This window comes from Salvelinus fontinalis, chromosome 11 (genome assembly GCF_029448725.1).
Source record: "Salvelinus fontinalis isolate EN_2023a chromosome 11, ASM2944872v1, whole genome shotgun sequence".
NCBI classification, from domain to species: domain Eukaryota; kingdom Metazoa; phylum Chordata; class Actinopteri; order Salmoniformes; family Salmonidae; genus Salvelinus; species Salvelinus fontinalis.
Window position 1 is genome coordinate 19891352 of NC_074675.1, and position 15102 is coordinate 19906453.

The following is a 15102-nucleotide window of genomic DNA, read 5'->3' on the forward strand; positions in this document are numbered from 1 at the left end:
GACTCCGACCGCACAAACTGATATAGAAAGGGGAGGGTCCGGGGTGGGCCCCATCATGGCGGCGGGTCGGGTGCGGGACGTGGCCCCCACTCCACCATTGTCAATACCCGCTTTGGTAGCCTCCTCCAAATGGCCCCCCTCCAAATCAACCCCACTGGATTAGGGGGCAGTTCCGGACTGAGGGACGGCAGCTCCGGACTGGCTGACGGCAGCTCCGGACTGGCTGACGGCTCTGGCTGGTCATGGCTGGCTGACGGCTCTGGCTGGTCATGGCTGGCTGACGACTCTGGCTGGTCATGGCTGGCTGACGGCTCTGGCTGTTCATGGCTGGCTGACGGCTCTGGCTGGTCATGGCTGGCTGACGGCTCTGGCTGGTCATGGCTGGCTGACGGCTCTGGCTGGTCATGGCTGGCTGAAGGCTTTGGCTGCTCCTGTCTGGCGGAAGGCTCTGGCGGCTCCTGTCTGGCGGACGGCTCTGAAGGCTCATGGCAGACGGGCGGCTTTGCAGGCTCATGGCAGACGGGCGGCTTTGAAGGCTCAGTCCAGACGGGCAGTTCATGCGGCGCTTGGCAGACGGGCAGTTCAGGCGCCGTTGGGCAGACGGGCAGTTCAGGCGCCGTTGGGCAGACGGGCAGTTCAGGCGCCGCTGGGCAGACGGGCAGTTCAGGCACCGCTGGGCAGACGGGCAGTTCAGGCACCGCTGGGCAGACAGGCAGTTCAGGCACCGCTGGGCAGACGGCAGACTCTGGCCGGCTGAGACGCACTGTAGGCCTGGTGCGTGGTGCCGGAACTGAAGGTACCGGGTTAAGGACACGCACCTTCAGGCTAGTGCGGGGAACAACAACAGGACGCACAGGACTCTGGGGACACACAGGAGGCTTGGTGCGTGGTGCCGAAACTGGTGGTACCAGGCTGGAGACACGCACCATAGGGCGAGTGCGTGGAGGAGGAACAGGGCTCTGGAGACACACTGAAAGCCTGGTGCGTGGTGTAGGCACTGGTGGTACTGGGCTGGGGCGGGGAGGTAGTGCCGGAAATACCGGACCGTGCAAGCGTACTGGCTCCCTTGAGCACTGAGCCTGCCCAACCTTACCTGGTTGTATGCTAACCGTCGCCTGACCAGTACAGGGAGGTGGAATAACCCGCACCGGGCTATGTAGGCGATCCGGGGACACCATGCGTAAGGCTGGTGCCATGTAAGCCGGCCCGAGGAGACGCACTGGTGGCCAGATGCGTTGGGCCGGCTTCATGACATCCAGCTCAACGCTCAATCTAGCCCGGCCGATACGTGGAGCTGGAATGTACCGAACCGGGCTATGCACGCGTACAGGAGACACCATGCGCTCTACTGTGTAACACGGTGTCTGCCCGTACTCTCGCTCTCCACGGTAAGTACAGGGAGTATGCGCAGGTCTCCTACCTGAATTCGCCACACTCCCTTTAAGCCCCCACCCCAATACATTTTTGGGTAGTACTCACGGGCTTCCAGCCTTGCCTCTGTGCTGCCTCCTCATATCGCCTCCTCTCGGCTTTCGCTGCCTCCAGCTCAGCTTTGGGGCGGCGATATTCTCCTGGTTGAGCCCAAGGTCCCTTACCATCCAATTCTTCCTCCCATGTCCAGAAATCCTGTGTAGGTGGGTCCTGTTGCCGCTTGACACGCCGCTTGGTCCGATTTAGGTGGGTAATTCTGTCTATGTTCTGTGTTTGTGTCAGCACTATTTGTCTTATTAGCTTCCGGGTCGTCAGTTTTGTTAATTTTGTTAGTTCGTTTATTGTTGTTTGTTTCTTGTTTGTTTCTCTCTTCTTTAAATAAAGAAGATGTATTTTGCACACGCTACGCCTTGGTCCAATCTCTCACAGCAAGACGAGATTAAACGGGTATTATAAACCTTTTCAAATCAAATGTTATTGGTCACATACACGTGTTTAGCAGATGTTATTGCGAGTGTAGCAAAATAATTGTTCTTCTAGTTCCGACAGTGCAGCAATATCTAACAATTTCACAACAAAACACCTAATACACACAAATCTAAGTATATGAATGGAATAAGAATGCATAAATATATGGATGAGCAATTTAGAGTGGCATAGGCTAAGACGCAATAGATAGTATAGAATACCGTATATACATATGAGATGAGTAATGCAAGATATGTAAACATTATTAAGTGACTAGTGTTCAATTTATTAAAGTGGCCAATGATTTCAAGTCTGTATGTAGGCAGCTTCCTCTCTGTGCTAGTGATGGCTATTTAACAGTCTGATGGCCTTGAGACAGAAGCTGTTTTTCAGTCTCTCGGTCCCAGCTTTAATGCATATGTACTGACCTCGCCTTCTGGAAGATAGCAGGGTCAACAGGCTGTGGCTTGGTTGGTTGTTGTCCTTGATTATCTTTTTGGCCTCCCTGTGACAAAGGATTTAAAGTTTATACCCGGTGTGAATACACTATACACAATACATTAAAAAAAATGTCCTCAAGGTAAACAAATGTACAGTACCACACCTACTATTTCAAGAGTTTTTCTTTATTTTTACTATTTCTACATTGTAGAAAGATAGTAAAGACATCAACACTATGAAATAACACATGGAATCATGTAGTATCCAAAAAGTGTTAAATAAATCAAAATATAATTTTATATTTGAGAGTCTTCAAAGTAGCCACCCTTTGCCTTGATGACAGAATTGCACACTCTTGGCATTCTCTCCTTTGCACACTCTTGGCATTATCTCAACCAGCTTCACCTGGAATGCTTTTCCAATAGTCTTGAAGGAGTTACCAACTATGCAGAGCACTTGTTGGCTAATTTTCCTTTACTCTGCGGTCCAACTCATCCCAGACCATCTCAATTGGGTTGAGGTCCGGTGATTGTGGAGGCCAGGTCATCTGATGCAGCACTCCATCACCCTTATTCTTGGTTAAATAGCCCTTTCCAGCCTGGAGGTGTTGGGTCGTTGTCCTGTTGAAAAACAAATGATAGTCCCACTAAGTGCAAACCAGATGGGATGGCGTATTGCTGCAGAATGATATGGTAGCCATGCTGGATTAGTCTGCCTTGAATTAAAAATAAATCACAGACAGTGTCACCAGCAAAGCACCCCCACACGCTTCACGGTGGGAACCACACATCCGGAGATCATCCGTTCACCTACACTGCGTCTCACAAAGAAACGGCAGTTGGTACCATAAACCTCATATTTGGACTCTTCAGAAAAGGATAGATTTCCACAAGTCTAATGTCCATTGCTCATGTTTCTTGGCCCAAGCAGGTCTCTTCTTCATATTGGTGTCCTTTAGTAGTGGTTTCTTCGCAGCAATTTGACCATGACGGCCTGATTTCACGCAGTCGCCTCTGAACAGTTGATGCTGAGATGTGTCTGTTACTTGAACTCTGTGATGCATTTATGCATTTATTTGGGCTGCAATTTCTGAGCCTGGTAACTCTAATGATCTTATCCTCTGCAGCAGAGGTAACTTTGGGTCTTCCTTTCCTGTGGCGGTCTTCATGAGAGACAGTTTTCATCATAGCGCTTGATGGGTTTTGCGACTGCACTTGAAGAAACGTTCAAAGTTCTAGAAATGTTCCAGATTGACTGACCTTCATTTCTTAAATGAATGATGGACTGTCGATTCTCTTTTCTTATTTGAGCTGTTCTAGCCATAATATGGACTTGGTCTTTTACCAAATATGGCTATCTTCTGTATACCACCCTTACCTTGTCACAACAAAACTGATTGGCTCAAACACATTAAGGAGAAAATAAATCCCACAAATTAAATTGACAAGACACACCTATTAATTGAAATGCATCCAAGGCGACTACCTCATGAAGCTGATTGGGAGAATGCCAAGAGTGTGAAAAGCTGTCATCAAGGCAAAGTGTGGCTATTTGAAGAATCTGAAATATAAAATATATTTCGATTTGTTTAACACTTTTGTTTGGTTTCTACATGAATCCATGTGTTATTTTATAGTTTTGATGGTCTTCGCTATTATTCTACAATGTAGAAAACAGTCAAAATTAAGAAAAACCCTTGAATGAGTAGGTGTCCAAACTTTTGACTGCTACAGTACAAACCAAAAATCCCTTGTTTTTTTCCCTTGTAGGTGATTTGGTGTCACGGGCCATGCACTATCTCCAGCCATTGCGGATTAAGAACCCTAGTAACGGCACGCCAGTCCACCAGAAGAGCGGCTCGGTGAACTGGGAGCCTGAGGCACTTTACACTCTCTGCTACTTCATGCAATGTCCCCAGATAGAGTGGGAGAACCCCAACTTGGAGCCCTCCAAAGTCACCCTGCAGATCGAGAGGTGGGTCCAACCTTGCTCTATAACATCAAAGAAGTGGCATTTATTTGAGGTGGCTAATCATTTACATACATACATACATACATACATACATACTGTAACGGCGTTCCTCTCTCTTCATAAGAAGAGGAGGAGTAGTGATCGAGCCAAGGCGCAGCGGGTTGTGAAAACATGATGAGTTTTATTTATAAGACAAAACGAAACAAACTATACTTGAATAAACTAACAAAATAACAAAACGAAAATAGACAGACTAGTACGACGAACTGACATAACACACGCAGAACGAACGAACAAGTACTTACTACAAAAACGCACGAACAAACCGAAACAATCCCGTATGGCAGGGGTGTCAAACTCATTCCACGGAGGGCCTAGTGTCTGCAGGTTTTTGGTTTTTCCTTTCAATAAAGCCCTAGACAACCAGGTGTGGGGAGTTCCTAACTAATTAGTGATGTTAATTCATCAATCAAGTACAAGGGAGGAGCGAAAACCCGCAGACACTCGGCCCTCCGTGGAATGAGTTTGACACCTGTGCCGTATGGTGTAACATCGACACAGACACAGGAGACAATCACCCACAAACAAACAGTGAGAACACCCTACCTAAATATGACTCTTAATTAGAGGAGAACGCAAAACACCTGCCTCTAATTAAGAGCCATACCAGGCAACCAAAACCAACATAGAAACAGATAACATAGACTGCCCACCCAAAACACATGCCCTGACCTAAACACATACAAAAACAACATAAAACAGGTCAGGACCGTTACAGAACCCCCCCCTCAAGGTGCGAACGCCGGGCGCACCAGCACAAAGTCCAGGGGAGGGTCTGGGTGGGCAGTTGACCACGGTGGTGGCTCCGGCTCTGGACGCTGTCCCCACACCACCATAGTCACTCCCCGTTTCTGTCTTCCCCTCCCAATGACCACCCTAAAACTCACATCCCCTAAATAAACGGCCAGCACCGGGACAAGGGGCAGCACCGGGACAAGGGGCAGCACCGGGACAAGGGGCAGCACCGGGACAAGGGGCAGCACCGGGACAAGGGGCAGCACCGGGACAAGGGGCAGCACCGGGACAAGGGGCAGCACCGGGACAAGGGGCAGCACCGGGACAAGGGGCAACACCGGGACAAGGGGCAACACCGGGACAAGGGGCAGGTCCCGGCTGATATACTCTGGCAGATCCTGGCTGAGGGACTCTGGCAGGTCTATGCAGGCTGACGGCTCTCGACGCTCATGGCGGGCTGACGGCTCTCGACGCTCATGGCGGGCTGACGGCTCTCGACGCTCATGGCGGGCTGACGGCTCTCGACGCTCATGGCGGGCTGACGGCTCTCGACGCTCATGGCGGGCTGACGGCTCTCATGGCGGGCTGACGGCTCTCGACGCTCATGGCGGGCTGACGGCTCTCGACGCTCATGGCGGGCTGACGGCTCTCGACGCTCATGGCTCTCTGACGGCTCTCATGGCGGGCTGACGGCTCTCGACGCTCATGGCTCTCTGACGGCTCTGGCTGCTCATGGCTCTCTGACGGCTCTGGCTGCTCATGGCTCGCTGGCGGCTCTGGCAGATCCTGTCTGGTTGGCGGCTCTGGCAGATCCTGTCTGGTTGGCGGCTCTGGCAGATCCTGTCTGGTTGGCGGCTCTGGCAGATCCTGTCTGGCGGGCGGCTCTAGCGGCTCCTGTCTGGCGGGCGGCTCTAGCGGCTCCTGTCTGGCGGACGGCTCTGTAGGCTCATGGCAGACGGGCGGCTTTGCAGGCTCATGGCAGACGGGCGGCTCAGACGGCGCTGGGGAGACGGATGGCTCAGATGGCGCTGGGGAGACGGATGGCTCAGATGGCGCTGGGGAGACGGATGGCTCAGATGGCGCTGGGGAGACGGATGGCTCAGATGGCGCTGGGGAGACGGATGGCTCTGGCCGGATACGGCGCACTGTAGACCTGGTGCGTGGTGCCGGAACTGGAGGCACCGGGCTAAGGATAAGCACCTTCCTACTAGTGCGGGGAGCAGGGACAGGGCACACTGTACTCTCAAAGCCCACTCTATACCTGATGCGAGGTACCGGCACTGGTGACACCGGGCTGAGGACAAGCACATCAGGATTAGTAGGGGGAGAAGATACAGTGTGTTCAGGGCTCTGGAGACGCACAGGAGGCTTAGTGCGTGGTGCCGGAACTGGAGGCACCGAACTGGATACACGCACTACAGAGAGAGTGCGTGGAGGAGGAACTGGGCTCAGGAGACGCACTGGTAGCCTAGTGCGTAGTGTAGGCACTGTAGGTACTAGGCTGGGGTGGGGAGGTGGCGCCGGAAATACCGGACCGTGGAGGCGTACTGGCACTCTTGAGCATTGAGCCTGCCCAACCTTACCTGGTTGAATGCTCCCGGTCGCCCGACCAGTGCGGGGAGGTGGAATAACCCGCACCGGCCTATGTAGGCGAACCGGGGAAACCATGCGTAAGGCCGGTGCCATGTATGCCGGCCCGAGGAGACGCACTGGAGACCAGACGCGTTGAGCCGGCCTCAATACCCAATCTAGCCCTACCAGTGCGGGGAGGTGGAATAACCCGCACTGGGCTATGCACTCGTACAGGAGACACCGTGCGCTCTACTGCGTAACACGGCGCCTGCCCGTACTCCCGCTCTCCACGGTAAGCCTGGGAAGTGGGCGCAGGTCTCCTACCTGCCCTTGGCCCACTACCTATTAGCCCCCCCCAAGAAATTTTTGGGTGTTACTTACGGGCTTTTTGGGCTTCCGTGCCAGACGCGTTCCCTCATAGCTCCGGTTCCTCTCTCCGGTAGCCTCTGCTCTCCTCAGTGCCTCCAGCTGTTCCCATGGGAGGCGATCCCTACCAGCCAGGATCTCCTCCCATGTGTAGCAACCCTTTCCGTCCAATATATCGTCCCATGTCCATTGCTCCTTCTTTTCCTGTCCCTTACTCCAATTACTCCGCTGCTTGGCTCTGGAATGGTGGGTGATTCTGTAACAGCGTTCCTCTCTCTCTTCATAAGAAGAGGAGGAGTAGTGATCGAGCCAAGGCGCAGCGGGTTGTGAAAACATGATGAGTTTTATTTATAAGACAAAACGAAACAAACTATACTTGAATAAACTAACAAAATAACAAAACGAAAATAGACAGACTAGTACGACGAACTGACATAACACACGCAGAACGAACAAACAAGTACTTACTACAAAAACGCACGAACAAACCGAAACAATCCCGTATGGTGTAACATCGACACAGGAGACAATCACCCACAAACAAACAGTGAGAACACCCTACCTAAATATGACTCTTAATTAGAGGAGAACGCAAAACACCTGCCTCTAATTAAGAGCCATACCAGGCAACCAAAACCAACATAGAAACAGATAACATAGACTGCCCACCCAAAACACATGCCCTGACCTAAACACATACAAAAACAACATAAAACAGGTCAGGACCGTTACACATACATACATACATACATACATATATACATGCATGCTTGTTAAATATGGAGCAAAAGTGTGTAGCACTAGCAATGGAAAACAATGTAAATCTCACTTATTTGCTCCTTTGTTGCTCAGTTGGTAAGAACGTGGCACTACCCATAATACACTCTTAGATATAAAGGTGCCTGGAAGAACCTTTTGGGTTGCTACACCGGTGGAACCTTTCCAGTTGAAAAAAGTTCCTTGAGGAAATCTGGTGTAAAGGTTCAAACCTGAACCTTTTTATGATGTGAGGGTTTAAATTTGGAATTTGGAACTATTGTAGCTGTCAGATTGGCGGCGTGGCAATCAGAGTTATTTTTGGTCACCCATCAGCATATTATTTCCTGTTTATCATGGTATGTTTGTACACTACTAATTAAAATGTTCCTTGAATATTGATGCATTTTGCATATTCTAATATTAATATCATTGATTACATACAAATTGGTAATTATTCCAATATTTCCATAGGTTCTAAAGAAACTCATACACCTCTGTTAACTTCATTAGATCTACAAAGCTGTCGGTTTTTAAGATTTGATGACAACAGAACAAATTAACAGGAATTACATTTTTGCCAACAGGTGGCCCCCAAAAAAGTTATCTTAAAGCCACGCCCGACTAAGCTTCACCTCCACTCCAGGAACCCGTTGCTACATTAAACCATTAAAGGTTCCTCCAAGAACCCGTCAACTAACCAAAGGTTGAAATATGAACCATTGACTACACAGCATATTAGCCAGTATTACCTAGTGTCAGTGTAACATTTCTAGTGTAAAAGTGTAAAAGAACCCCAGTATTGGTGTTAATAACAGTGTTAAACAAAACCACCCCCATCAGTATCATATTTCCCAGCATACTCTATTGTAGGTAGATTTTTTTCAAATTGTTTCAAGATCTTTCTTTTTGTTTTTCATTGATTCATTGATCTTATGCTACTCAAATATAAATAACATAACTTTTTCGTAACTAATCCAATCTGTTACTTGGACTTTTTGTACCTATTACTGAAATGGTTTAGGTAGAGTCCTTTTATAACGAGTCTCGACAGTCATTTTCAATTCAGGGTGTGGGTGAATACAAATTCCAACTGTTGGATATTGTAACTTTGGCTGAATTCCAATAGAAATTGCACATCACTATGCAAGCCATCATAATAGGACTTGCAGGCCTGTAAACCTTGAGTTTCATGGTAAAACTAGTCCCTCAAAAAGTAATGATGGGTCGTTGGCGAACAAGTCGGCTCTAAGAGGCTCTTGTAGGTGAATGTTGGGAGCCAGCTCGCATATCAGAAGAGCCGAATCTATTAATAAAATTATAATAAAATTAAGTTATGAATAATCAAAAGATTTAAAGAATATAGAATAGAATTAACTAATTCAAAGAATGAAAACATTTAATGATATAGGCCTAAATGCTCAAGTCCACAGATATTCGTTCTGACTGTCTGCTCAGACTAACAGCCTCACCTTTTGTTCCTGTCAATCAGACACACAGTGTCAACCAATGAAACAAAAATGAGTGAGGGAGGGCCGAGCCAACTCACTCAGTCACACACTTAGCAGCCGAGGAGATGGGATTTTAATAATGTCGACAATGTTAGAATATAATTTGCCAAAACAAAATCTCATATAAAGCCGGTTCTACGCACAACCTACACCGGCATATGCGAACTGTGCACCCAACTGTGAAGCTAGCTGTATATGCGCTTCGAGAAACTAGCGGGCCTGCTAGTGATAGTGGTGGAGCCAGCACCTCTACACGTGGAGAAGTATCCACTCAGTCAAGTAGGCCAACTCTGCAACCCACAGCAACGCAGTCTTCTATGGACCAGTGTATGCCAAAGTCTACGTCTGTAGCAAAACAAGGCCAAATTGATATTGTATTGGCTACAATGATTGCAACCAATTTCCAGACATTTTTGATTGTGGAGGACAGAGGTTTAAGAAATTAAAGCAATAGTCTAAATCCAAATGTACACAATTCCAAGCAGGAAAACCCTTTCAAAATAACTTATTCCACAACTGTACGAGATCACACAGGCTTCAGTGTGGGAAAAGGTCCAAAAAGCTACTGCAGTTTCCCTTACCACTGACTGCTGGACATCAAGGGTAACCAGTTCTTCCATGTCGGTTACATGTCACTTCATTGAGGATTTTTCAATGTCTAGCTGTCTTCTGGACTGCTTTGAGTTCAGCGACAGACACACCTCAGATAAGTTTTGAAAGTGGCCAGAGAATGACAAGTAGATGGAAAAGTGTCTGTTGTGTTAGCGACAATGCAGCTAACATTACCAAAGCCATGAACATTTTAAAATGGGCGCATCATCCATGTCTTGCCCACACAATCAACCTGATTGTAAGAGATGCTCAGAAGGTGATGAAGCCCACTGTGGACAGAATACAGAAAAATGTAAGTCTACACAACGCCAGATGGGGATGCATTATTTTTCAGTGCAATCTACGTTGCTACAGATGCTGGTTCAATACCCGTGTCGGTTGCGACCAGGAGACCCATGAGGTGAGATAAAGCATGTGTTTATTAGGCTACTGTGCAGTCTGACATGTAAACATAACCTACAGTACATACTATGGTAAAGTGCCTAATTCCTTACATAATGGAGAGCAGGCCATGTCCAGACTTTCTCGTTGACCTCAAGTACTCATTAACTCTGTCTTTAATGTTTTTCGGGTTGCATCAGTCATGGACAGAAACTTTTGAGACAGTATTAATGATGAACACCCGGAGGTTCACTGGTAAGCCACATTTGCCTCAGGATCCATCCCAGTTGGTATTCTGTGTCCACTCGTGGTATCTCTCTTCAGTTACACATCCTTGTAAGAGCAGAACAGCATAACAGTCTGGACGCCCCTTGCTGTGCCTGGTGAGCATTTGGTCAAATTCTGTTGTCAGAAGAGGAATGGAAATGTCAGGGTGAATCGACCACCTGACGAACCCGCCAGGTTTGTTGACTCTGCCTTTCATAGGTCGAGTTCCAGAGCTCACAGGTGTGCCTGGAATGGATTGTGACTCCATCTCATTCTCTACCTGAATCTCCGCCAATGCCGTGTGACTCTCCGCCAATGACGAGTGACTCTCCGCCAATGATGAGTGACTCTCCGCCAATGACGAGTGACTCTCCGCCAATGACGAGTGACTCTCCGCCAATGACGAGTGACTCTGCCAATACCGCCTGGCTCTGGACCAATGCATCAGCTGTCGCCCGTATCTCTGCCCTCAGATAATGTTTCTCTTTCTGCTGGTCTGCCTTTAATGACTCAATCTCGGTCTTCAAAGTTTGAATCTGATCCATGTGCACCTTCATCAGATAAGCAGAATGATACCGCCCTGAGTCCCCATCGATTACAGTGGCCTATGATAGAAACGGTAGATCAATTAAGAACTAAAAGTGACTCCAACACATTAATGCTGCATACACATTTTAAGAATCTAGCCAAACGAACCACTTTCTTCGCAACCATGCGTTTTTTTCGGTGCGGACCTTTGTCCACTCATCTCCATGGATGGTTGTCGGCGTGGTTGTATGCTCTGCAAAAACACATTCACATTTTTAGTACACAATTATTTATTTTTATTTAACCTTTATTTAATTATCGATTTTATTATACAGTATACCTACACAATTATTTATAAGAAAATGCATTGAAACAAAAATACCTTTTAGTTATTGTGATCCTCTCAGCTCCGGCTGATTTTCAGGTCCTATGGTGTTTACGGTCCTTGAGGTCCGTGAGGAGTACTGGAAAAGTGTGACTTTCAGCTTAAGTATACAGCAGATCCCCGGTTGTCCTCACTTTGATTACGCTGTAACAACATACTGTAGCCTTATTACCAGGATCTCTATTCATTTAAGTGAGCAGATTAGGACTTTCAGGAGGAAAGGAAAATCTAGCACAGCCAATAGATTTTTTTTTATCAATTAGTATATTTGAGTTTAACTACAATATTTGTTCTGTCATTTCTGGTGGATTAACCTGAAATTACAACCAACTTTCTTATGGCTTGTTTAAAAAATTATTATAATTTGGAGACTTTGTTTTCAAATAACCTAAAGTCAGCGAGAAAAAGACCATTCTTGAACATGGTGTGAAACATTCTTACTAATTTGTAAATAGGCCAGTTTAGTATTTAGAATTATTTCTTTCTGTTTTTAGAGGGAGAGAAACAAAAAGCCATCGCTTCATGGCTCTCCCAGTCGCAGCCGACACCGGTATCGAACCAGCGTCTGTGTGCAACACAGTTTGCACTGTGATGCAGTATCTTAGACCGCTACACCACTCGGGAGGACCCATCTGCAAAGTTTAATGCTGATCAATTGCCTTGCACAAAGTATCAAATTGCAGAGGTGTTGGTCATAGTCTAGAAGCAAAACATTTCTTTATTGAAGAATGTTTGTACATATTTATTTAAATCCAAAGCCATGAATGAGTGAGTCACTTAGCTTTATGTAGGTGCCAAGGCTATATGACTGCACCATCAACTTTGTTATTTAGCAGACATCACTTGCTTATATTCAGTCATTACATACATCTTAAGAATATCAGGGAATATAATTTAATATTTAATTAATACTGACCAGTAGAAACAAAACAAATAAGCATTTTTCAGGGTGTGCGCATTCAGGAATAGCAATTCTAACACTATTGTTCTAAATCCAATCACCTTCTTCATCCTCAACATTCATTGCGGTGGCATGTAGCCTTGTGGTTAGAGCGTTGGACTAGTAACCGAAAGGTTGCAAGATTGAATCCCAGCTGACAAGGTAAAGATCTTGTTAACCTCACTAGGGTATGTGGGATGGTAGCGTCCCACCTCGTCAACAGCCAGTGAAACTGCAGGGCGCCAAATTCAAAACAACAGAAATCCCATAATTTAAATTCCTCAAACATACAAGTATATTACACCATTTTAAAGATACACTTGTTGTAAATCCAGCCAAAGTGTCCGATTTCAAAAAGGTTTTACGACAAAACCACACCAAACGATTATGTTAGGTTAGAGCCAAGTCACAGAAAAAGACAGCCATTTTTCCAGCCAAAGAGAGGAGTAACAAAAAGCAGAAATAGAGATAAAATTAATCACTAACCTTTGATGATCTTCATCAGATGACACTCATAGGACTTCATGTTACACAAGACATGTATGTTTTGTTAGGTAAAGTTCATATTTATATCCAAAAATCTGAGTTTAGGCGGGACGCTACTGTCTCACTTGGCAAAAAGCCTGAGAAAATGCAGAGCGCCATATTCAAATGAAAATTACTATAAAAATCAATCTAACTTTCATTAACCCTTTCACACGTACGTTCTACAGTGGTCCCTGAAGCGTACGATCACACCCGTGTGATTAGAACACTAATTTAGAACGCTCATTTAGAACGGCCAGTTTCGAATGACGCAACAATCAGCGTTTGAGCTGGCCACACTTTTTTCAGAAACTATTTACACAAACACAGTCCTTACAAAGTTATGTCCAGAATGTGAGCAGTTTATTTTTTGGATTCAATGTTCAGATATTCACAGAAGTATATATAGCTTAACACAATCATCCTAATCGGGAAAATGTAGGCTACAATAGTCCTAGCGCTAACTGAGGAAAGATTGACCCAACACAAGCAGTCATATTTTCTAACTCTAGGCTGACATAAACTACAATATGAATTAGCTAATAGCAATTACTATGTATAATTAATCACATCACGGGTGAGCTCACCATTGATCGAAATAATTAGGTAAAACACTTTATAGAAATCGAAAGTAATCCGATGATTAGTTTCAGCGCGCAGCCATGCATTTTTCCTCACAGAAACCGAAGATAATAAGAGAAGACGAGATGAGTTTGTTCTGTTTATAGTATGCATGTTGAAGGGGTGTGTCATCTACCGTCGTTCACATCCCACCATTCATTTCCGGAAGTCCTCAAAGAATTTGTGAACTCTTACTCACCTCATTTTGTTATAACATCTTTGGTCAAACAGACGATTACGTGAAACCCAGAATGCATTGTATGTCAACAAACATGGCTACACAGCTGGAATTAGCTTAGCTCATCATAATCAGTACAACCTTCAAAAAAATCATTTTACACACATAATATGTGCCCATTACAATCTGTGCAAGAATCGGAATGCATGATTTGTCACCTAGAATTGAAAACGTGAATAAAACCGTAAATACACAAATAATTGCCACACAAAACATTTTCTGATAGTGATTTATTGATACAAGTGGCGCGTGCCGGTAGTCAAACACGTACCCTCTCACTCTGAGCCATTCCTCTGAGCCATTCAGTGTTGTTGTTTATGTATGTAGCTAGTGAGCTAAGCTGTAGCATTAGCAATGTCTTTCAAAAGGAGACAACTCACAAATGTGGAAATTCTGGAGATTTTTAAAAATTCGGACAATGAGTCTGAGTATGAAAGTCAGGAATCAGATTCTGACAGTGACAGTGAGGAGCTGCCCTCCAACCTTGTAACCATTGAGAACCCTGAATCTGAATTTCCCTTGTCCACTGACGAAGTACCAGTTCCCTTTGAAGATGCTGGTGGTGATGGAGGCAGACCGACAGTGGATGAAGTACAGGAGTTCTGTGGTAGCTGGATGGCCACCAGTAATTTCACCCCTCCTGGCCCTGCTGTTTGCTTTGACGAGTCCCAGTCTGGAGTGCAACGCCCCTTGCCATTTCCAACTGAGGCAGAGTGCTTCAAGTTGTTTCTGACAGAGGAGCTGGTGGGAGACATAGTAGAGGAGACCAATCGCTATGCCTTGGAGCTACAGGAGAAGAGAGAGCCAGGAGTGAGGGGAAAACTCGCTAAATGGGTGACAACCACAATTAGTGAAATGTATATCTTCCTGGTGACAGTCCCCCTCATGGGGATAGTAAAGAAGAACTCCCTAAGAGAATACTGGAGCACAGATCCTATGTTTGCAACTCCCTTCTTTGCCACCCTCTTTTCCCAAGACCGCTTCCTAGTTCTGCTGCGATTCCTGCATTTCGTCAACAATGCTACTGCCATCTTAAGTGACCCTTTATACAAAATAAGAAATGTTCTAACCAGCCTGACATCAGCATTTGGTCGGGTCTTTGCTCCATACAAGGACCTATGCATTGATGAGTCCCTGATGTTATGGAAAGGTAGGCTGGCGTTCCGTCAATATATTCCCTCCAAAAGGCACAGGTTTGGAGTCAAGTTCTTTGTCATGTGCGACGTGAAGACAGGATTTGTCCAGGATATTATAGTTTACACAGGGTCCACCACTGACATCAAACATTATGAGG

At 46.2% G+C, this 15102-nt stretch overlaps 1 protein-coding gene across 4 annotated transcripts in view; it reads left to right on the top strand.

Moving 5' to 3' along the window:
- Window positions 1-15102, top strand: part of LOC129865251 (ankyrin repeat and BTB/POZ domain-containing protein 3-A-like) — a 221154-nt gene that overhangs the window by 89691 nt on the left and 116361 nt on the right. For all 4 annotated transcript variants that reach the window (XM_055937880.1, XM_055937881.1, XM_055937882.1 and 1 more), the window contains one exon: window positions 4110-4314. In XM_055937880.1, the coding sequence (XP_055793855.1) occupies window positions 4110-4314 (205 nt within the window). The remainder of the gene's footprint in view (window positions 1-4109; window positions 4315-15102) is intronic.